Source organism: Myotis myotis, unplaced genomic scaffold (assembly GCF_014108235.1).
Source record: "Myotis myotis isolate mMyoMyo1 unplaced genomic scaffold, mMyoMyo1.p scaffold_m19_p_7, whole genome shotgun sequence".
In the NCBI taxonomy this organism is placed as follows: Eukaryota; Metazoa; Chordata; class Mammalia; order Chiroptera; family Vespertilionidae; genus Myotis; species Myotis myotis.
Window position 1 is genome coordinate 43591685 of NW_023416379.1, and position 23001 is coordinate 43614685.

General features: G+C 40.3%; 1 protein-coding gene across 4 annotated transcripts in view; it reads right to left on the minus strand.

Annotated features, from left to right (window-relative positions):
• Positions 1-22378, minus strand: part of GRIK2 (glutamate ionotropic receptor kainate type subunit 2) — a 567104-nt gene extending 544726 nt beyond the window's left edge. For 3 of the 4 annotated variants that reach the window (XM_036318053.1, XM_036318055.1, XM_036318056.1), the window contains exons 1-2: positions 21892-22378; positions 17082-17488 (exon numbers count right to left, since the gene is read on the minus strand). In XM_036318053.1, the coding sequence (XP_036173946.1) occupies positions 17082-17196 (115 nt within the window). In that variant the 5' untranslated portion in view covers positions 17197-17488; positions 21892-22378. Of the gene's footprint in view, positions 1-17081; positions 17676-21891 lie in introns of those variants that run through there. The other variant, XM_036318054.1, reaches the window with a different exon arrangement.
• Positions 22379-23001: the final 623 nt, after the last annotated feature.

Consider the following 23001-nt stretch of genomic DNA (forward strand, 5'->3'; position numbering starts at 1 on the left):
GCAATTCAGCTGCAACTCATCCCCACCGCTATAATTACCGGTGCCTGCTTTCCTCCTCTCAGATCTGGGGATAAAAGCCTAGGGCTGAATTTGTATCTCAGCTGCACAAAAGCCGAAGCTAATAGTCAATAAACACATACAACTTGCGTTTGACAGACAGGCTGTTGTAGACTATAGAGCTAGTCTATTGTTCAACAGCTCTTCCACATTCAAAGTTTCAAGATAATAAAAAGGGAAGGGATGCTTCTGGATGCTAAGTGCAAGGATTTTATTTCATTTAAGTCCCACAAATAACTGTATACCGGAGGGACTCTGATCCTTATTTTTTAAATAAGAAAAGTGAGACTAGAGGGTTGAATAATTTGCCTTAGGTCACACACCCTGTAAGTGGTGAAATTGGCTCTGGGATACTGATCTTTCCAACCATGCCTTTTCCAGATCAGTCTGGAATTGGGCTCCTGGCTATAATAGGCTATTAGCCACGGGTTGTGGTTCTCATAACATAAACTCTTCTCTAAGAAAATGCAAGGCAGTATTCCAAAGAGAATTCTGCACCCTCGCCCTCTTAGGGGAAGAAGAAGTGATGAAAATTTAAGATTCAACTGTGGCTGTATCCATGGGCTGGCAAATAAATACATAATGACCTTAAAAGCAATCTAAAAGGTTAAGAAGAACACATCACGGTAACTAGAGGAGGGGTGTTTAGGAGGGCATGGAGTGGCAACACATAGAATCTCTATCTTACTAAAATGGGACTAAAAACATTTGTGCTGAGGTTGTATAGACTCTATTAGAGGATGGGGTAGTGTCTACCAGCTGTGAAAGTTCGCATTCTTACACATTGTAAATTGCTCTCAGGCATTTTGCTGTGCTCACATTGAACCCACTTTCACTCTCTGAGTGGGACAAGAGGTACCTCCTCCCAAGCTCCCCTCAAATACAGAACCCAGGAGAGCACCTCTGATTTCCCACTCCTGAGAGCACAGCCTCAGTCTGCCTCAAAGGCTCCAGCCACACATTTTCATACCATTTTCCTAGGGATTTATGATCCTTCATGTGCCCAGTTGTTGTTGTTTTTTTAATATGATCTCAAATAAACAGAACAAATAAATCTCCTATTGAAGAGTATGCCCTTTAAAGAAAATCCTGGGTGAACTAAGCTAGCAACAAACCCTGAGGAATTACCCATTTCCAAATGTTAATTGTTATGTGGAGGAGGCTTTTGAAGTTCAATTTAATTTCCTGAAAGCCCCAAACAATTCTATTTCCCCACAGAAAATAATTAAGCATCAGGGATGATAATGTGATTAGCAAGTAAAACACCTGGAATTTTCTCAGCAAATCAGAAAGCAAAGAAAGGACTTCTGTGAAACCACATCGCAAGCCACAAAAACCCAAGCTAATAGAAAATAAACACATAAACGTGCACTGAAGAGCCATCCTCATTCTTGGAAGCAGGCAGGGAGGGCCAGGCCTACAACTGCACAGAAATACTGTGCCATTCATGCACCTGTTAGAGGTCTACTGAGTCCTGGTTGATCATTTGAGCCCTCATGTTCTTAAAGGGCACCCCATGGCCTGAAGCATCTCATAGGACTTCTGTGGGGTCCAACCACACTTGTGAGAACAGAACAAGATCAAAATGAGCCTGAACCAATTACAGAAATCAAGCATTTTTTTTGTGGAAAAAATAATTAAATGATTAAATGATTCATAGATTGATTATGTTAACACTTTTTAGGTACTTATAACCTAGGCACTAAGTACTACATGTGTTTTCTCTTTTAATTCCAAGAATAACTGGGCTGGATAATATTACCATTGCCATTTTACAGGTAAGTAATAAAAACATAGAAACGCAGCAGCATGTCTCAATCATAAAGCTCAAAAGGCAGAGGGCCAAGTTCAAACTCAGGTAAATTCAAGCTCATGACCCTGTAAGAGAAGAACTAGCGAATAAATGAGAAACAGCTACATAAGAAAAAGTCAGCAACTGTTACACAAAAATATTTGATTACAGAAAAAATATTCACAATAAAGCATTAAGTGAAAAAAAAAGAAAACATGTATAGTAGGATTCAAGAATAAATCTCAACATGTCACTTATGGGGAGGTTATGGGTGATATTTATTTTCTTCATAATTTTTCTATATATTTTCCATTTTCTACACTAAATATTCATTACACTTATAAGCAACCAAAATATTTTTTGTCTCGTTTTAATTTTGAAAAGCTAGCAAATAGAAACAAAATGATAGCAGTGGTTTGGGCTGAATGCAATATTTAGGACAGGTTTTATTTTCTCTTTCCCACTTCTTCTTGTTTTTCAAATGTGCTACAAAGCATTCCTTCATGACCACAAAAATGAAGTTAAACACTCTAAAGAGCTTCTTTCTAGAATGTTTACTTGGATGCCTGTAATGGAGACTATCAGTGGTCCTTCAGTATCCCTTCTCCTTGTCTTCTATGGGAATAGATGCAGAGATTTTCCGTGGTGTTTCCTGTAATAAGACTCTAATTCCCATCTGCCTTTGCACCCAGGTATAGCCACGGGACTAAGTAAGTTCCTACCAATGGTATGTGAGGTAAAATGGTGTGTGCAACATCCAGGACATGTCCATCCTGCTGTTGGGAGGGTGCAAGAGATCACTAGAGCTGCATTATAGACCATGAGAAAGGCTATACCAGATGCCAGAATAGAGATTTTGGAGGCAGCATGGACCCTAGAAGGCTGCAGATCCACTGTACCATCTATTAACTGACAAAGACTTGAATGCCAGAGAAAAGTGAACACCTATCTTGTTGTTTGGGGATTTTTTTTTTTGGGGGGGGGGGGAACAAGGGAGGTTCTGTGATGTCACTGAATCTGTATCCTAACCAATACTTTACTCAAATACTTCAAATAATTTAGATGTGCTCCTCCCACCCCACCCCCCTCTCTCCATGTACACATACATTTTAATAAATTATATCTAACTAGATGTCAATTTATTATAGTAAAAGTCAATAAGGAAGGTTTTAAAATAAAATATTGAAAAGGAAACAAAAGTACAGAATTAAAAAACGCACAGCTTATTGCCTATCAGGGAAAAAAGTGAGAGTAGCACTAGAAACCTCCATATAATGTATTTCGAAAAACAATCAACCATATATTAGGGAAACTTCCATATTTACTAAAGTTTTAATTATATCTTGAATTCCAATGATTGTATAATGTCAATAATCAAAGAACTGAACCAGATACCAATGCTGAATAAATATTTGGTAAATTGAATGGCAATTTAAATAAAACTTGAATTAAAATTGAAAGAGTTGATAGGAAGCTCTCAGCATCCTCCTTGCATTACTTTATTTTCTGGTGAACAAATTTAGCCTTTCTCTCTTTCTTGATAAATAACACCAAAAGAGAGGCAGGGAGGTTACTTATACTAAATAGGGCATTTTCTTAATACATAGTTATTTTTTTATATTCAAGTGTAGTGGCCTTATACACAGTAGAGAAGAATAATTTTAAAAAAACTGAGGGCTAAAATCCTCTCCACAGTTCACTTATGGTACTTTGAAATCTTAACTAAGATTCTGTTCTTGTTTATATTAAAAATGCTGATGTATTCTGGCTACCTGCTAGGAAATAAAAGATGTGTGGAATTCAAAGTACTGTGAGAAATTCATTTTCATTACCATTTACTTGTGGCCATCAAATTTAGTAAAGTCAGAAACTCCTACCAAAGACAATAAATGTGTATTCTTGAATAACTGTAAATTTATTAATTTGTATTCCCTATTGTGAACATTTTTTCATGGCCTACATAAAAAATTTATCCTACACAAATGGTAAGGTTATAGGCATAGCACTGTAGAACTATAATTGGATAAATATATATGAATAAAACCTACTGTGAAATTCATGCCATATAAAAATTTTTTTCATATTTGTCTTCCAGAGGACTGCTTGCCACCAGATATACTTTTTGAAATTATACAGTAACATGTTCTCAGTTGTTATTTCCCCTCTGAACTGTTTTAATTAAAAGAACTGACAAAATTTAAGCACATATATTTAAATATAGTTGAGTCCAAATAAGAAAAGTTCCAAGGAATAGTAAATTTAACTCGATCAGTTTCTTCAATATTTATCTTGAAATTTTATCAGAATGTGATTATTTACAACATTAGAATCTCTAACCAATCTATAATTGTACTACTTTTAAATTGTGCCAGGAATTAGACATTTCCTATATATAATTGTGTATAATGTCTTCCAGATGGGAAGTTAAGTTATAAAAATGTACTGAATAAACTGATATCTTACCTAGCAGGCAATAAATATCGGAAACAGTTACCAATAATTTTGACAAAGATAGTATCAGTTTTAATATTAACGCAGTATACATAATTATTGACAATGCCCACCTGAAACAAATATATAAGAACATTCTGGTTTCATTCCAAAGGTGGTGTCCAGATTTCAACTCTTGGCACCATGATCTAATGATAACACAGAGAGTATAGTCAGAGCATTGGGGCTGGGGCAGAGGTGGGCACACTATTGTCCAAGATGTTTCTAATAAACACTACCTAGGCTGGACTCTGCTTTCAGCCTAGATTCTGGACCATCTTCATGTATGCAGGACAACTAAGTTGAGGTCTTCTCAACTAGAGCAAATGTCTTCTGAAATTTGTTTCTGATAGATTTGGAGACAACAAATTTTTTAAATGATCTATTAGGGGCTCCTTTTGTAGGAGGTTGAGAGGAAAAGGTCCCACAACTATATATCATCTTAGACATTATTTGTAAAACAACACCTGTTTAAGATCCCTTTGGGCTGTGGGGTTGGTTATGTGAGTATGAATATTCTAAATTCTTAGGTTTTAAAGAATCAGTCAGCCTTTTGGTATGCTGACAGTTCAACACTGTGTGTGTTCTGTGAGGGATGAAAAAATATCAAAGCAACAACCCTTATCTCAAAAGCCACTTATTGTTTTTCATAGCCTAGTCATAATTATCAATTGCCTATTCATAAAGCTTATGCACGTGCCCATTAAGAGGAACTGCCTGGCTGGTGTGGCTCAGGGGTTGAGCATTGACCTATGAACAGGAGGTCACGGTTAGATTCCTGATCAGGCACATGCCCAGGTTGTGGGCTCTATCCCCAGTGGTGTGCATGCAGGAGGCAGCCAATCAATGGTTCTCTCTCATCATTGAAGTCTCTCTCTCTCTCTCTCTCTCCCCCCTCCCTTCCTCTCTGAAATCAATAAAAATATATTAAAAAAAAGAAAAAACTAACAGAGGAACTGCACTGCTGGTGTGGCTCAGAGGTTGAGCGTCCCATGAACCAGGAAGTCAGAGTTTGAGTCCCAACCAAGGCACATACCAGAGTTGCAGATTTGATCCCCCTTGTGAGGCATGCAGAGGCAGCCAATCAATGATTCTCCTTATTGATTTTTTTTCTCTCTCCTCCCTTCCTCTCTGAAATCAATAAAAACATTTATTGTAAAGAGGAACTATAAATATTTTAAGGTAAAAAAGTCCTTAGAATTATCAAGCTCAGTGATTGACTCTCAATATAACTGGGAATTCTCTTCTGTTTCTTTTAAGTACATTACTTAAGAGTTTTCTTTAAGAAGTAAAGGTATTATGACAATGCAGTTGTGAAACTATGCGATTGTGAAAAATGACCCATTTTAAAACACACAATCTCCAGATTTGGGATCTAGGAATTTAAATTATTTAAGGCTCCTTCCATTCTGATATGAAACAAGGTTTGGAAACCATCAATATAATCAAATTTTCTGGCCAATGTTTGAATCTGGTCTATAGAATCCCTACTTAAAACAGACATTTTGAAGGAAGCAAAACTAGAATTAGATTTTAATGAATAGTTGACATATTGAACAAAAAGGAAGAGAGATGCATTTTAGAGAACAAGCTAGGATGAGTGATTGGAAAATTATCCCTAGTCTCTAAGAATGCTTCCCTGAGGGATCAACCCAGAATCCTCAGGAAAAGATGACTGAATGGAACACTGTTCTGCCTTCACCCACCGGAAGCAGGAACTCGGCTGTCTTCACATACTCCAACATCATCTCTACCACAGTGCAGAACTGCTTCCAGGAACACACACACACACAAAAACAGATTGATGATAGGAGAGTGTTTTTCAGTCTGCATTTAGTCCATTCCTCCTTTAGATGACCGTAAAAATCTTGAGACTTCCTCTCCTTCATCCCACTCCTGAGAGTTGGCAATCATTGATCCAAAACCTCACTATCCTCAACATCCAGGAAATTTTCCTAATAAACTCCATATTCTGAAGTTTTGAAAATGTTAAAAAAAATTCCAAATATAAAACTGTATTATAAGTTGAATAAATTTTTCAAAGGTCTGGATTCTCTGATATAGCACCACTGGCTGTGTAAGGAGATGGGGGTCTTCATTTCTCTCCATCTACCACTATGCTGGTCCTCCCAATGCTGGGTTTGATCTCGAAAAAAGAGCCAAAGGCAAATTAGAGGGTCCTTAGGGAAGAGTGGTGAGGTTACTGATGTAAGCGTGACACCAACGTCTACTGTGCCTTAAAGAATAAGCCCCGGAAAGACTGTCTAGGATAGCTCATAGCCATAGAAGATGCCAGCATAACCACAGAAAAGTCCCACTTATCTACCCCAAACAATTGTAGTTTATCTGCATTTTGTGAAACTTTCCTGAATCAACACAAATGGATCAAATACAGTCACCAGTGTGTGTCTACAAAACTTGAATGATTGCTAAAAGTTCATCACAGGAAGCTGGATAAATGAATAAAGAATATATGAAATCAGCCCTGGCCAGGTGGCTCAGTTGATTGGAGCACCATCCTGTGCACCAAAGGTTGCAGGTTTGATTCCTGATTAGGGCACATACCTAGGTTGCAATCGCAGGTTCCATCCCCTAATGGGGATGTCCAGGAGGCAACCTATTGATGTTTTGATGTTTCTTACATCACATTGATCTCTCTCTCTCTCTCTCTCCCTCTCTCTCTCTCTCTCCCTCCCTCCCTCCCTTCTTCCCTCTTCCTCTCTCTCTAAAATGAATAAAAACATATCCTCAAGTGAGGATTTAATATGTATATACTAGAGGCCTGGTGCATGAATTCGTGCACGGGTAAGGTCCCTCAGCCTGGCCAGCGATTGGGGCCTATGTGGTGGTGGGGGCGGGGGGGAGGGAGGGTTGGCCAGTCATGGGGAGGGACCACAGGAGGTTGGCTGGCTGGGAGGAGGGACCGTGGGAGGTTGGCCAGCCATGGAAGGTTGGCTGTGAGAGCACACTGACCACCAGGGGGCAGCTCTTGTGTTGAGCGTCTGCCCTCTGGTGGTCAGTGCACATCATAGCAACCAGTTGACTGGTTTCTTCAGTTGCTTAGGCTTATATATATATGAAATCGGGTACAACTTTTTTGAAAATGTTTGTGAACATATTGGTAAAACTATGCAGTTGTGAAAAAAGTGGAAAACCTTAACCATATGACTTAGCATGATTTCTTTGCTTATCATTTTTGCTTTTAGATTTGTTTCCTACATATATCTGGGGTATATGATAATGCCAATTAAATTCCTGATATTTAAAGAAAACAAAGAAACTATCAATTTGCTGTTCCATAAAACTACCAACTCAGACAAAAATTTGTTCTATTAGTCAGTAAATCCTTTTCAACTTGTTTCTGATAGCTTCAGGTGCATTCCAAAGAAAATTACTTGAGAATAATTTTTAAAAGACAGACTATTGTAAATGTTTACACACAGTTTAAGAAGTTGAATGAATATACATGAATGATAAATTTTATTTTGTTCCACATATGTATAGTAAATAAACAATTAAAATTTCAATTCCAAAAGTCCTTCTCTGGCAATAAGCCCAGAGTTCTACACATTTTCCTATTAATTCCAACATTATCTGTAGGAGTTAGATGAAGTTAGATGGATAGCAAGTAACACACACTCTACAGACATGGAAGTATTTTTTCCTAATTTATAACCACTAGATGACAAAGTTAGGAGTAAAATTCATGACTGAAACAGCTAAATTCAGGGTCTGGAGTCCTGAATTCATGTAGACTTCGAAAATATTACCAACAATGAACTCATTACAAAAATTATTTTTAATTAATTTAACTTTTTATCCTCATCCAAGGATGTGTTTATTGATTTTAGAAAGAGAGGAAGGGAGAGAGAGAGATAAACTTTGATGTGAGAGAGAAACATCAATCAGTTGCTTCCCATATGCACCCAGACTAGGAATCAAACCCATAACCTAGGTATGTGCCCTGACCAGAAATCAAATCCACAACCTTTTGGTGTATGGGATGATGCTCCAACCAACTGAGCCACCCAACCAAGGCTAATTAATTTAATTTTTATTTTTATGTAAAATAATTGTAGTATATATTATAGATATGTTTAAGGTAATGGAGATCTCTTAGAATTAAGACAAAACACTGAGAATGCCTAGCAGGCAATTTATGGTATCCCTCAAAGAAGCTAACTAGTTTTAAATTGTTCTCCAATGCATTATCCTTTAGATTAACTGGAAAATTTTCCCTACTTAATAATTTCCTTTGGCCATATGTTTAAAAAATTATTCCTTTATTTCCTTTCACAATTTCACTTAAGAAGCATCTGTGATCTTAGACCAAGAGCTTCTTAAAGGCTTCAACGATCAAGGACAAGAATGGGTCCTTTGCTTTCATTTCAGTAAGACAGAGAAAAGAGACCCACTTATTCTTCATAAAATTCAAGCAGTAGAGTAAGAAACCACTTGACTGCTTGTTAAAGACCAAGTCAAGTCCATCTTTTTACCTTCAATAGCTTTACAGAGCCTACAGACAGATGTCCAAATCCTTTAACCTAAATGTTCAAGCTCTGAAAAAGCAAGGCCTTATCTATCATCTGACAGGGCTGGTCTATTCCCTATCCCAAAGCTCACTTTCTTAATTTCCTTTTCTTCCTCTTATGACTCATTCCTTCTCTCCTTCCCAATCACACAGTTTTTTACAGGGCCCAGCCAGAGTCTAATCTTCCCTGTAAAAAGCAAACCCACAATAATCTCCTTTATACAACTATTATAGATATTTTCTACACCACTTAATTAGTGTGTATAATATATATATATATATATATATATATATATATATATATGTTAAGATTATATATATAATCTTTCTCTTTAATTGGATTACAAACTCCTTGAGGTCAGAAGCTGGGTCTTAGAATTCTGTGTACCTGATACATAATATGTATTCAATTATTATTTGTTGAATGAATGAAAATGATGAAAGCTTTGGACAGAGGAAGAAAGAAGACCTAGGCAGCAAGGGAGAGTGGGAGGTAGAGAATTAAAGAAAGAAGAGAAAAAGAGAGAAAATGGATAATCTATGCGATGATGTTCTATGAAAGAAAAGGTGGAAACAAAGTAGACACACATCTAGAGGAGCCACCAGCTCTTCCTAAAATTGATGCAAAGCACAGAGTCACAGCTACAGTGGGAAAACAATATAATTCACTGGGAAATATCACTAAGCTGACAGAATATTCATGTTTTGGTCTAAAAATCTGACACTAACTAGTAATGACCAGAACAAGCTACTTAAATGCCCTTGGCAATTCATTTCTAAACTCAGGATACTAAACTTATTGATCTCTAGAGTGCCCTTTGGCTTGGGTAGTATAGAAGTCTATGGTTTTCCTTCATCTTAGGAGAGCTTTCATTTCTTTTCTTCTGGGCAAGGAGGGACCAGAATACACTGAAAGCTATGAACTGAATACATAATTTTCAATTAATAAAAAAAGGGGGGGGCAGGATTAAAAAGACAACACAAAACAGATCACATGCCTATGACTATATTAAAGCAGAATATTTCTTTAACGTTTGCTGTGCTTGTTGGATCATTCGAGCTGAACAATATTCTCATTGTGACAGGTGAATGACTCAGAGCTAGAGACAGAAATGGGAATTAGAAGCAACACTTTCCAAACACTTGCTCAATGACAGAAAAGTAACTTACTGGTATTGGTTTAAAAGAGTGTGAAAAGCATTTAAAAATCCTTTTGATTGGGAGGAGATATATCAATAGCAATGTACAAATATCACTGACATCTTATTTAAGATAATCATATACACTCAAAGATTTGGACTAATTCAAGCAAAAAGATCAATTTATAAAGCATTGTTATGTCTGGCAGTAAATCTAGAAAAGACTGTATTAAATGGCTTCTCTCTTATTCCTCAGCCTCCCTCTTCATATCAGTGCTAATCACTCAGTACTTCCTTGGGCATCTGATATTTTCTTTTGCATCTGAGCATCTCTGTTACAAACAGAATCAATTGATCTAATAAACTCATCCTAACTTTACAGTGCTCTCCGTTCCAGAATATACTTGTCTCAAAACAAGGCCATGGAACAGGGCAAATGCTTAACCAAAAGGAAAGACAGAATTACATGTACCAGTAGGGAAAATATCTGAAAGTCACAACTTCCCAGACCTTTTCATAGCTTTACACATAGCCCTACTGTTTAGTGGCCCAGCTCTCTACTAAATGCAGAAAAGAAGTCGTTTTTAGTTAAGGAAAGAAAGGGTTTAAATCAATCTATAGGCAAATGCTACATTTGAGTGCAGCTATGAATGGCGAGGAGCCTCCAAGGTCAAATATAAAAATAAAATGAAAGATAAATCCTGCAGAAAGATTTTGAGGGTCTTCTCTAATGTGCCACTCACATTTGTTTTATCAGATTAGCTAATTTTGTCACTTTAAAAATAATGCAATCTAAAGTGCTTTGCCCTAAAGGTGTGAGGCAAGAGATAAATAAGCCTTACTTGTTTGGGGATCAATAAGGATTGAGGAAAGCAGGTGTTTTAGAGAGCCTGTGGAATGGGGGGGGGGGGATGGAGGGTGAAAACTGGTCACCTTTGGGAGGGGAGGCCACATCCAACCTGGGTAGCTGAGTGCTTTAGGTCAGGTCAACTCCGAATTTTTTAATCAGTTTTTACAACTATGTACAATTAAAACTTCGGTGATTTTTACATAAAAACTTGGGTTCAGGGTTTTTCTTGAATAGTCAAAGGATCTAGCAACTTGGAGTAGACAATCCCACAAGACAAGAAACAGCTGCAGAGAACAATCTCTCCTGGGACTGAAGCTTGACTTTCACCTTGGCACTGACTGTCCTTTAGTGGCCCCAACGTAAAGCAAGGAACTGCCCTTTTTTCTGAGAGCAGAAGGAACCTAAACACACTAAAGTATGGTAGCCTTCAATGCAAAAGTTTCAGTAAGAAAAAAGAACAAGATTAAGATGACAACTTAAAGCAGATCAAATACCTATGACTACTGAAACTGTAGTAGAACATTTATTTATTATCTCTGCAGTGTCTCCACTACAGATTAGCTTTGTTTATAAGAAAAAATTACCAATAATGAAACTTTAAAAGAAAAGTCAAATCAAATTTGTTCTTTGCAAAAAGTTACAGAAAAGAAAGAATTCATCATCAATAGTTATCCTCAACACTCTATATACTCTCAGAGAATGTTAAATGTCTTTTGTTTTTCAAATAAGAGAGACATATAAGTTAGCTCTGAAAATTATTTTCTTATTGAAACCTGGTCCTAAACCTAGGTTCACAGTATATGATGAAGGTCTAAAGAAAGTTTATTTAACCTACATTAAATCTTGATAAGGCACTAATGAGTCTTTTAAAGAGATAATTTTAATTCCCCAATCTTCAACCATAAAGACTATATAGTGCTAATCTGCCTTGCCCTTTCCATTAAACTTGTTAAGGGCGTTCTATTTAGTCAGCACCCGGAATGGGCCATTAAAATTCTTGTTCGGTAAGAGTTGTGTTCAGTGCTCTGTTGTTTTAAATTCCATTAAATCCAAATGGTCTTTATCGCCCCATGACCACCGTGACTTCAATCAGCCAATTTAATTACCTTACAAAATTGTCAGCAGAAGCAGCAAAGAAAAACAGGAAGCCCTATGACGTTATCAGATTGAAATTTCCCCCTTCGGTGTTTAATCTAGACTAGTCAATAATGATGATGTGCACCTACTTCCTTCCCGTTCAGGAGCTTTTGACCTTGCCTTTCATGCTAAGACTTAGGGTTTAAGATTCATTTAAAGCACTTCTACTACCTTAATAACTGGTAAAATTGAAAGTGCATAGAAGATAAAAGCTTCACCACTCAAATGCAAAGCAAACCATTCTGTTTCAATACCATCCTACTGTGGAAAACCTAGTATCTCCTACAAATTCAGGCAGTATAGATGCAGTAGATTAATGGCATAAGTATAAAATCATTGACTGACAGTGAACTGCTTTCTACTTGGTGTGTAAAAAATGGACACTGACAATTTCCAGGGAATAAATGTAATTGGTGCTACAATAACTCAGTAAAATTCTAACAACAGGAGAAAATGAATTCCTCTCACTCGAATTTCTATCACAAAAGAGCGCATTTTTATTACACAAATTTTGATAATTAAAAGAAAATCAAAGGTTGTCATCATTCTCATAAACAAAACTATAATTAATGGTGAATACTACTCCCCACGTTCGGTCCATGGCAAGTTCCTCCTTTGTATGGGGGCAATTCACATTAACTTTCCTGTGCTGAGTAAATGTGGAAACAGTGGCATGTGAGAATTCAGGGAATGAACACACTGCAATGATCACTTGAATTAAACTAAAAAGCAAAGGTGTCTGTCTGAAGAAATGTCTCCTGACATGGAAACCCATTTTCACTGCTGAAAGACCACCACACAAAGCCAGGAAATGTGTTTAGCCCCACGTGTCTGGATGGAAAAGGGGAGCTATTTCTGGAGGACGAAAATATCATTTTTCAATGTCGTTTTCTGAAATGAGTGTGCCTCCCTTGATGGATCACATCAGAGTTATTCTTTGAAGCTTTAAGAATAAGTGAGAACTTATGTGAAAATAGATTTTTTTTTTTTTTTTTTTTTTTTTTTTTTTTACTGTGGCCGTTGTGTTTGGGATTCTTGGAAAGACTTCCCTCCCCTGCTTTCCAGAGCTCAGCTGAGCAGGTGTTCAGGCTTTATCTGTTTCAGGCAGTGGCCGCTATTACTGCTGTATCCCTGCCTCCCGAGAGCCACTTTCCCTGATTCCAGATGTAAGACCACTCCTCCCTCCTGCCCACTTCACCTCCCAAAGGAAAAAAAATCTCTTTCAAAGAACTTGTTGAGAGTGGCGGCTTCTAAGCTCAGTCAATTCATTCACACTCCTCCACGTTGTAGTACATCTGCTACTAATTATTTATATCTGGGATCACATGGGATGTCCAGCAAATCGGGGGATTTCCATAGGAACCCTTTCTGTTCCTTCTCAGGCTCTGGGTTTTATTATGGGGCTGTCCCTGCGCTGGCTGCCTTCGTCTTGGGCATATGCACTGGAAGGAGGCTATAAACCCTGGACCTGTATCGGGGCCAGGGGGAAGGGGGATCTCACCTGGGATACCTTTTAATAAAGGCTTCGTACTGGCATGCTTAAGAGAAAAGCTAGGTTGAAACAGCTAAAGGGAAGAAGTGGCCCACCACATGCTCAGCTCCTTGGAAAGAACTATCTTGGAAAAAACTTCCCATGAGTTTGTGAGAAAGTTTGGGTTGCTATCTTTGCTCCTGACATTCAAATGCCAAAGTCCCCAAACTCTAAGCAGGACTGGTAGCCCTGCACAGAGTCCCATCCAGAGCCGGCTTCAAATCCTCCCCACACTTTAGACCTGAAGAGAAGGGGGCTAAATAACAAAACAAAAAAAATCTGGAAGTCCTGCAGAACCCACTTTCACCTGGGAGGTGGTGGAATTGGGGACCATGCCCCCAATTGAGGACCCTGTCTCACTCTGGCTAGCTGCAGGGCTGGGAGCAGCTTCCCATAAACAAAGGTGCCTCATTTACATAGCACACTGGGGCCCCAAAGCTAGAGCAGTGGGGAGAAGCTGAGCTGGGGGCATCCCAGGGCCTCCACACTCTGATAAGCTGGCTGAGAATGCCTGACCAGACCAGCCTTGGGGGAATTGACTTATCTAACTGTCCAAGATCCACCTTGTCTCTTAACAAGGTGCCTTCTGGGTGATGGCCCTGGAGAAGCCAAGCTGGTGAAGCCCAGAAATTGCCACACCCAAGGCGAGAAGCCTGCCATCCCCTCCTGAGAAGCTGACCCTGGGCTGACCCCCAGGCTGCCTTAAAGCCTCCCAGGAGTGCCCAGGAGTGCCCTAAGAAGCAGCTGAGGAGTAGGCCCGGTGTGCAGCCCTACATGGAGCCATGTAGGTTGGGATGGGGAAGTAGGGAGCACTCTGGCATAGGTACAAGTGGGTGCAAGTTTTTGGGGGCACTAGAGGGGAGTCATTGTGCCAAAGTGTGTTGGGGGGGGGAGGGGAATAGATGGGGAGAAAGGAGAAAAGACTGGAAAGACTCTGCAAGGGTACCCTGAGCTGGGAAAAGGGGAAGCTAAGAGTGGGAGTGGGATAAAGGGCAGACAACATAGAGTGGGTGAGCATGGGGGTTGCCATAGCACTGCTGTGGTGGAGGCAGTTGGCAACTGCTAGCCACACCTGGGTGGATGAGGGAGATGAAAGAAGGGGCTGGATGCCACCTTCTCATAGAGTCAGTGGGTCTCACCCACGCCCAGTGGCTATCCAGGGGCAGCTGCTCCAGGAGCAACTCCAACCTCTTCCCTTCCAAGGCAAAGGGCCAGGGATGAGACCCTGGTTCACCTTTTCAGCCCAAGTTGAAAATAACCTTTCTCAAAAGTGGCAGGTATGTGTTCAGCCAACCATACACTCCACGCAAAACATGTTTTCCCCAGACGAAAACAAAACTCCCACCTTTGCATCAAAGTAGCCGCAACAGGGAAATAAATGCCCCAGTGATTATAATGTTCACAGTCCTGCCCCCCAGCTCAGGTCAAAATTCAGAGAAAATGGACCTCCACATGGAAGGTGTTTGAAGTTAATGGAGAAAATACCAGGTTCTTTGGAAACTGGGCTGTTGGTTTAGGGTATCAAGGCACTGGTGGGAAGGTCTTTACCTACTTCCTCACTTCTTAAGGAGATTCTTAGTAAGCACTGGTCTAGGAAAATGTATTTTTGTGTGTGTCAGCTCTTTTGGAAAGCTGCTACACACTCTGCTACAGTCGCCAAGATTTTAATATGAAGATATGAAATGATCAGCGAATGTAACAATCTAATGATTCAGCAAATATTGTGCTGCAAGACCAGAACAGCAATAATTAAATCTTTAGAGTACTGGTTCAGTTTTCCAGCTGCCAGGGTTCCTTTTTTCCCCCCACCCAGTCTGCACACACACTAAGGCACACTCATTCACAAACACACTTCAGAAGAGATCTCAATATTCCAAATAAGTAGGTTGTACTACTCAAAATATTGGCAAAACTACCATATTGTAGCACTTACATGCTCGGAACAGAACAGCTGAACACACACACACACATTTCCAGTGATAGAGGGACCTGTTTAATCTCATCCAAAGAAATAAGCATTCCTGCGGACGCTTGTTGCTAACAGCAACATGCTTAAGTACCATCTAAAGGCATGAAAAAAGAAGGAAAACTACTACAGTAAGAATCCAGTTATAACCCATTGTCTTTTTTTGTTTTATTTTGTTTTTTTTGTCATTACCAGCCTTCTGGACTCCAGGTCTTTGTGTTGGGTGGGAGAAGAGGAAAGTAGGGCTCCCTTTTTTTTGAGAAAAGCATTCCTACCCTGGTTCCACAAAGCCTGAGAGAGATGATAAATTTTATCATTATAGAAAAGGCACATGGGGAGAGGAAAGAGAAGAAGCTGTTGACATAACAGGAGATGCAGGCAATCACTCCGATTTAAATTTGACTGAGTGACTTAATGTATCTGCTTTTATCTCAAAGGCACATACTCAGGATTTTATGGTTTCCTGCACTCTTTGGTCTAAATCCACTTGAACTGTCAAAGGAGGCACCCACAGTGAAAGCATTTACCGGGCTGGCATTCTTCTCTCTCTCATCTACTTAAGGGAACTTTCCCTGACTAGTTCTGCTCCTACTAAAACTCCATGGGCCATCAGAGCACCTGAGCTTTGCCCCGGCTTCATTTCCTCCAAGCAAACCTTCTGGCCAGTGTTTCCACTTAAGTCTCACATTTAGATTTTCCCCTGTGCTCTCAGGAAACCCCAATTCCTCAGGAAAGCAATGGACTCCCCTAATATGTAACAGCTACCTGGGCTCTTTTATCATGCCACAGTGAAATAAAGATGTAGACTCCCATACACAACTACCCTCCGCCCCAATCATCACTGTTCATCACTCACTAGCCCAGGACAAGCAGAGAGACAGCTTGCTTCCGGAGGAGAGGAGGACTCACAAGTTAACAACAAACAAAACCCTATTCTTCCGACGCAACTTCACTCCAGCTAAGTAGAGCCTTTAACCTTACAACGATATTTTTAAGAGCTTCGCGCCCCTCTGAAGGCACCAGGGATTGGGCTAGTGGTGAAATTAACCGAAAAATCTCTCTGATGATAAAAGAATGCAAAGGGGCTAGTCTGCCTTTCACTTAGGGACCTGTCCGGGTCCCAGGAAGAAGCGCTGGGACTACAACTCGCCAGAGTTAAAGAGTTAGCAAGTATTAACTCATCAGCCCCGCAAGCTGAGAGGTGCGTAGCCTGGCGCGCTGGTTCGTGCGGACCTCACAGCCCGCCAAGCCCAGAAGGCTCCCGCGGAGACTGGTGGGCTCCACGGTGCTGCGCCCCCAGCGCGCGGGGAGGTCAGGCAGCGACCGCGACCACTACCAAACACAGACACTCACTTCAACCTCCAGCTGCTTTTATTTATTTATTTTTTTTTAAGAAAAGGGGAGGGGGGGTGGCAGGAAAAAAAATGAAATAAAGGGCCCTAGGGGTTTCTTTAAAACCCGGAGGCTACGGCGCAGTGGAACAGGTTGGGATGAATGGAGCCCACCCGCTGGGCGGTGCGAACCCTGTGTTTACATCGGCTGCCTCGGAGCCAGACACCCAGCGCTGGAGAGAGATGGGGATTCTTACCAAATCTTAATACATGTGTAGTTCCTTGAGAATATCCAATCCACAGTAAGCAGAACAGGAGTTTAATGGTGCGCCTGAAGACTGGATGACTTAGGGTCGGAGAAATAATCTTCATGGTGTTTCTGTGTCCACACGCGGGGCACCCACTTCCCGGATCTAGCGTTAGGCTCCCGGTTCGGGTAGGAATGAGGCTGTGTCGAGTGGTGGCCGCAGGCACGATCAAGGCATGGTCACAGAGAGAGGAAGGAGTCTCCGCTTCCCAAACCCATTAGCAATCGCTGCATGTTCTTCACTCACTGCGCCAAGAAGCAACCTTCCACTGCAAGGGATGGTGGGACATCCATGTTAGTCCGGGAGCACCCGAGAGAAATCCAGCACGCACACCCACAATGTCCGGCTGCGCGAGCCTGGAGAAGCAAAGGAGGAGAAAAATCAATAGGAAATCCAGCCTTGGAAACGGCCGGGGCGTCGGTAGCGAGCTACAGTCCCCCGCACAAAAGGCGCTTTGCTCTCAAAGATTTTGCCAGGCCCTATTCTACTGCACTGCTGCACAGCTTCTGACGTGAAGCCAAGATTAAGTGAGAAAAATTGAGATAGCTGCTAGCCTCTTAAGGCTCCCTGCCAGTGAGCTTCCCAATATCTATTATGCAACCGATGTGATCAGCTGCCTTCAGTTAGAAGAATGAAGTCGGATTTATTTACGTGGGGAAAGTGTTTTTCTTTTCACTAAGACTCTTTGCCAAGAGAGTGACTAGTATATGCACGCGGACTTCTTACAATCAATTGATGAATTGTAATAAACGACAGGACAAGCTAAGTCAAAGTCACTTTGCCTAGGAGTTGTAAAAAAGGAAGTGATGTCAGACAAAGGAATTTATTGCAAATGTAATTTGTGTTTAGGTTAAAAAGAGGGTCTTAGCTATACTTTTAAAATTTTGTCCAGGAATGAACAGAGATTGGAGTGCAGTTGGAGAAGTGAAGATAATCATTTAAAACTTGAGTGGGACATTCCTTGATTACTACCCAGGAATAAAAGTAGGGTTCCTCAAGTGGCCTTTGAGGGGGGAAAATGTTGGATTAAAATGAAATAATAATATTTTCCCACCCATTTTTAGCTCATCTAAAATAACTGTGCATATGTAAAAAAGACCATGTAAATTGGTGCAGCCAACTCCAAAGTCTTCAGTAATTTTTTCTCAAACTTCTTCTTAGGATTTTTGGAATGGAATATTTTATTTAAAAGGTGGAATGTGAGATTATGACTTGAGCAACATTGTTACAGCTTTGTGTAAAAATGCCTTATTGTTTTCTAGTATTCTGGTCAGAATAATTAAGAGTTCCCAGGCAGTGACTGTCTTGGCTTTCATAAGTGGCAATTTAGTCAAGGAAAAAAAGTACAGAGAAATATATTTTCTATTGAAATACATTTTACTGTTAAAATAGTTAATATGCTCTCTTCCATGCATATACAGATAAAAATGTCTAATCCTGATATTTTACATTAGTAAGTGAAAGCAAGATGGGTAGTAATAAACATATTGCTATATATATGTTATTATTATTAAGTGATCAAGAAGCAAAAGAGGCAAACTGCTAAGCCTGTATCTTAAAATTAACCTCTTTTTCATACCAACTAACAGGGCATTAGGTTAAACCTTATGAAAAAATATAAAATGCCCTATTTGAAGAATATCTAATTTTAAATTGTGATATAAGTAATCTTTCCTCCAGAAAGGAAGAAAACAATGAAATGTTTTCATTCCACCATAATTCCTTCAATATTTTTTTTCTTATGACACTATAAAATGCTTATTTGAAAATAAACCTAATTTTGCAAAGGCATTAAGTGGGCATTGATTTTATTTTTAAGATGGAGGCATAACTGCAGTGTCAAAAATAAGTATCATGAATGGCTAGTTCTGCAGTGTAGCAGGCAGTTCAATCAAAAAATTTGACTATCTGAGCACTTTAAAAGGAACACCTTGTGCTAAAACTAAGGGTATCTAGCGACTCCTTCAGTCCATGTTTAAAATGTCTCTTGTAGGCATGTACAGCCCAACATGTTCTGTCTTGTATTTGCTGTCTCATTTATTCCATTCTTTTCATTCTTTTCTCTTTTTGATTCCGGCAGAGATAATAATGACTGTGAGGGAAACAATAAATATTTTTATTTTTTTATCTTTCAATATAATTTATACCTAATAGCTGAAAATAGAATGCTGTGACTAATCAAAATACTGCAATTCTGCAGTGTAGTTGGCATTTAATGAAACCTGAGAAAACAAATGTACTATGGCACTTCTTTTTCGTGTATTCTGCTAACATAATGGCATTTGACATTGCAGTTGTAACTTCTCTGCTTAAAACTAGCATTCTAAATTATGTAGTTTTGTGGAATTATTTATTAGATGTCTAGTTGGAAAAGTGAAAGATCAAGCTTCCAAACTCATGAAGTTCTTACACAGTAAATTAAACAGTTAAAAGTCTATCATAATTTCTTTACTATTAATTGGTCCCCAAAGAACCAATTTTTCACATATGCTAAATTAGATTCATTTACATCCATCAATGAATCTGAAAGGTTTCAACACCACACACAACTCCACCTGTCCAATTGAACTGCAAGGCAGGAGACAACCTTTCTTCAGGACCGCGGACAGCGCTCCAGACATAGATTTATTCTATTCTGGAGTAGTACATTGAAAGTGGTACATTGAATGGGTAATGTACCATTTGAAGTAGCAATGTGCATATTTCTACTACACAGAGTCTGTGAATTTGAATTATTGCATTGTTCGCATCGTCAAAAGGGTTTTTTATCAACTGTGTTGTGTGTATATGTCAGTGTGACTTACTGGGATTGCTTGGCATACCCAGGATGTGCCAATAGCCATCCCTTTACAGAGCATACTACTACAAAAGCCATTTACAATAACTGAGTTCCCTCATGAACACTAAACTACTTATTTCACAGTACAAAAAAAAATCCTGAAAGACCACCAAGAATTCAGAATACTGAATAACATGCTGTCGATGTCCAGTGGCTAAAGACATTTCTAAAATATGCACTTAATTATTGCTTTAGAATTCTTCACCTGCAGATTTCCATCTGTTATGAGGGTAATCAGATTAATTCTCATTTTTTCTCACTAAATGTCACTCCCAGGGCGAAAGGAACAACAACAAAAACCCTAAAATTACCTTCCGAATACTAGAACAGAATGATTTGGTGTAAAAGATGCCTATGGTAAGGCAATTTTTAAATAATTACAAGTTTCTCCCCAATAGTTATAATATACATCATAGTTCTGGGGCTATATGAAGGATGGACAAAATCATTATATAGTATTCACTGACCAGATTTAAATCTTTTTAAAACTGTGTCAGTTTTATAATTTGTTCAAAAACACAAAAAACAAAACAAAAAAACACTATTTGGTGTCAGGAGATCCTATACATTTTGTAATAGTGAAATTTATGCACTTTATCCCATGATTGTATTTTTTCTCACTTAACCATATGGCAACCTTTATTCTAGGAGCCAAAGCTCTGTAGGTTCCAAGGTCAAAGCAGAGATGACAAACGGCAAATGCACACATATATGTACACACAGAGAGGAGCTGTGTCTAAAAGTAAGGCTCAAAAAAATGCAGACTGCTGACATGAAGAGGTATCGAGCCTGTGATAAATTACCAGGGAACAAAATGCATATCATGTTCATGCAAAGCTTGTTTCGACAACAACAAAAAGCCCTTAGCTTCATCTTTCGCTGTATGTTTATATTTACTGACACTAGTGACCTCTTATTTGGGGGCACTATTACTTGAGAATCAATTTTATTTTTCTATTCTCCCAGTGAAAATGAATCGTATCCTAGTTAGCTGCCACCTGCTGGGGTATGAACAACTGTGTGATAATCCTCACAGCACAATGTTTAGATACCTTCTGCAAGAAACAGCACATACATAATCCCAGGACAATCTGAATTTCAAAGATGTTTCAGAGGTTCTTCCACACCATATCTATATTTAAATTTTTCACATGGAATTCTTTGTAGGAATTCCACTTAACTTGTCCTGCTTATTATGTGACATATAAGAAACCTCATCTTATAGTAACACTTGACCTAGTCTTCCCTGCATGTGGCCTGCTGTATTGCAGCTAAGCTAAAATAAACAGCCTGTTCATCCATGATGTTAGAGGTGCCAAAGAATAAAGTCGGAGCTGATGCCAGTTAAAACCATACTGTTGCATACTTGTGCTTCCCTCTTCTTAACTATGAAAGCTATGCTATGCAACCCCTTGTGATTCTCAACACATCAGCTGTTCTACCAACATTCTGCTGCATTGATGATTAATAGCATTTAGAGTTTTAATTAAATTTTTGATGCCAAAGAGAAGTATATCTTAATTAAGAAACTAAATTGGAATAGATTTACAGGCCCTGGAACCTTTTTCTTTTCATTTCAGCTTGTGCAATCTCCAATGGGTTTAAATAGAAGAAAACAAACAGGTAAGATTTCTAGGCACCACTTATTCTCTATCACCTTCCTTTGGTACCTCTCGGGTTCTTTTGGCTTTGTTTTGTTTTTTTTGTTTAATTAAGAAGTTCCTGAGGCCTCTAGAAGCTGCCCTGGTGGTGACAAAAATGATTCCTATAAAAAAAAGTTATAAGGTAATAAACTTAGACAAGTCAAGACTGAAATATCTTCCAGTATACTAAGCCTAAGATTCAAATGAATCAATCTTCTCTTGTGAAAGGAAAAGAATAATTAACCTGCAAGGTAACTTCTGTTGAGAGAATACTTACAGTATGAAGATGAAGAAACGACAGAAGGCAATCTGTTTGTTACCACAAGTAGAGTAGTGAGAAGTTTTCTAACATCCCCTAGTATTCCCTAAGTTGGAAATCATTCTAAGGACCACAGTTGGGTCCTGTTGTTTGGTAAAGAACTCCCGGAAGGTAAAAATTCCAGGGGCTGAGAGAGTGTCCTTAAAAGTTCTTGAGGTTGGCCATCCACCCTGGTGACACTACTCCCCTTACCCTAACGGGACGCCCTCCGAGTGTCTCAGAAGCTCGCAATAGTGGCCGCGGTTGAAAGGGATGTCTGCTTTTCGGGGTAGAACTAGGGAGCCTGGTCATTGGGAGAATGGGAGAAGGGAAGGAAGGCTGGGGAGCTCTTCAGACCCGCAGGCAGACACACAGCTTCTGGCCATCTGTGTCTCTTCGCCTCGCGCGAGTCCCGTGGCGGAGGCCACTTCCCAACGCGTCCGCTCAAGAAATTATTCTGCGCGGAGAGCCGGAGCGTCCGCGGCCAGCCGAGCCCGTGGCATCCTTGATGGGAACTGGCTGCCGCGAGCGGGACAAAGCCACTTCCAGGGCACCGATCTGGCGGGTGCCCCAAGCGCGTGGGCTCCGCCGCGCCGCTCCTCGCTTTCTTCCTCTCCAGGCGGAGAGCCCCGCTCGCCCGCCCCTGCTCCCTCCTGTCCTGGTGGGAACAGGAACGCACTCTTTGGAAGGCAGCCCAGGTCGGAGCCCACCCGGAGGGAGTCCTTACCTTTCGCTGCGGGGGAGGTGGGCGGGGGGGGGGAGGGGTGGTCCTTGGGGAGGAGCAGCCCGAGGAGGTCCGGCGGGAAGTCCCAGGCTCGCGGACGGAGGAGCGCAGCCGCGGGCGCCGAGCGAGCGCGAGTGACGGCGGAGACGGAGACCGTAAAGCTGCGGCGGCTGCTGAGACAGACACGCCTCCTGGCGGGGGTTCCGCGCCTCCTGCTTTAAAGGCGCCGCGCTCCTTTCCCCCCTCTCCTCCCCCCGCAGCTCCTGCACGTTCCGGACCACCGCGGCCGAGAGGGTGCCAGCGCAGCGCAGTGGACAGCGGGAGCGAAAGTGCGAGAAATCTGGGCGCCCCCAGACTTAGACGTT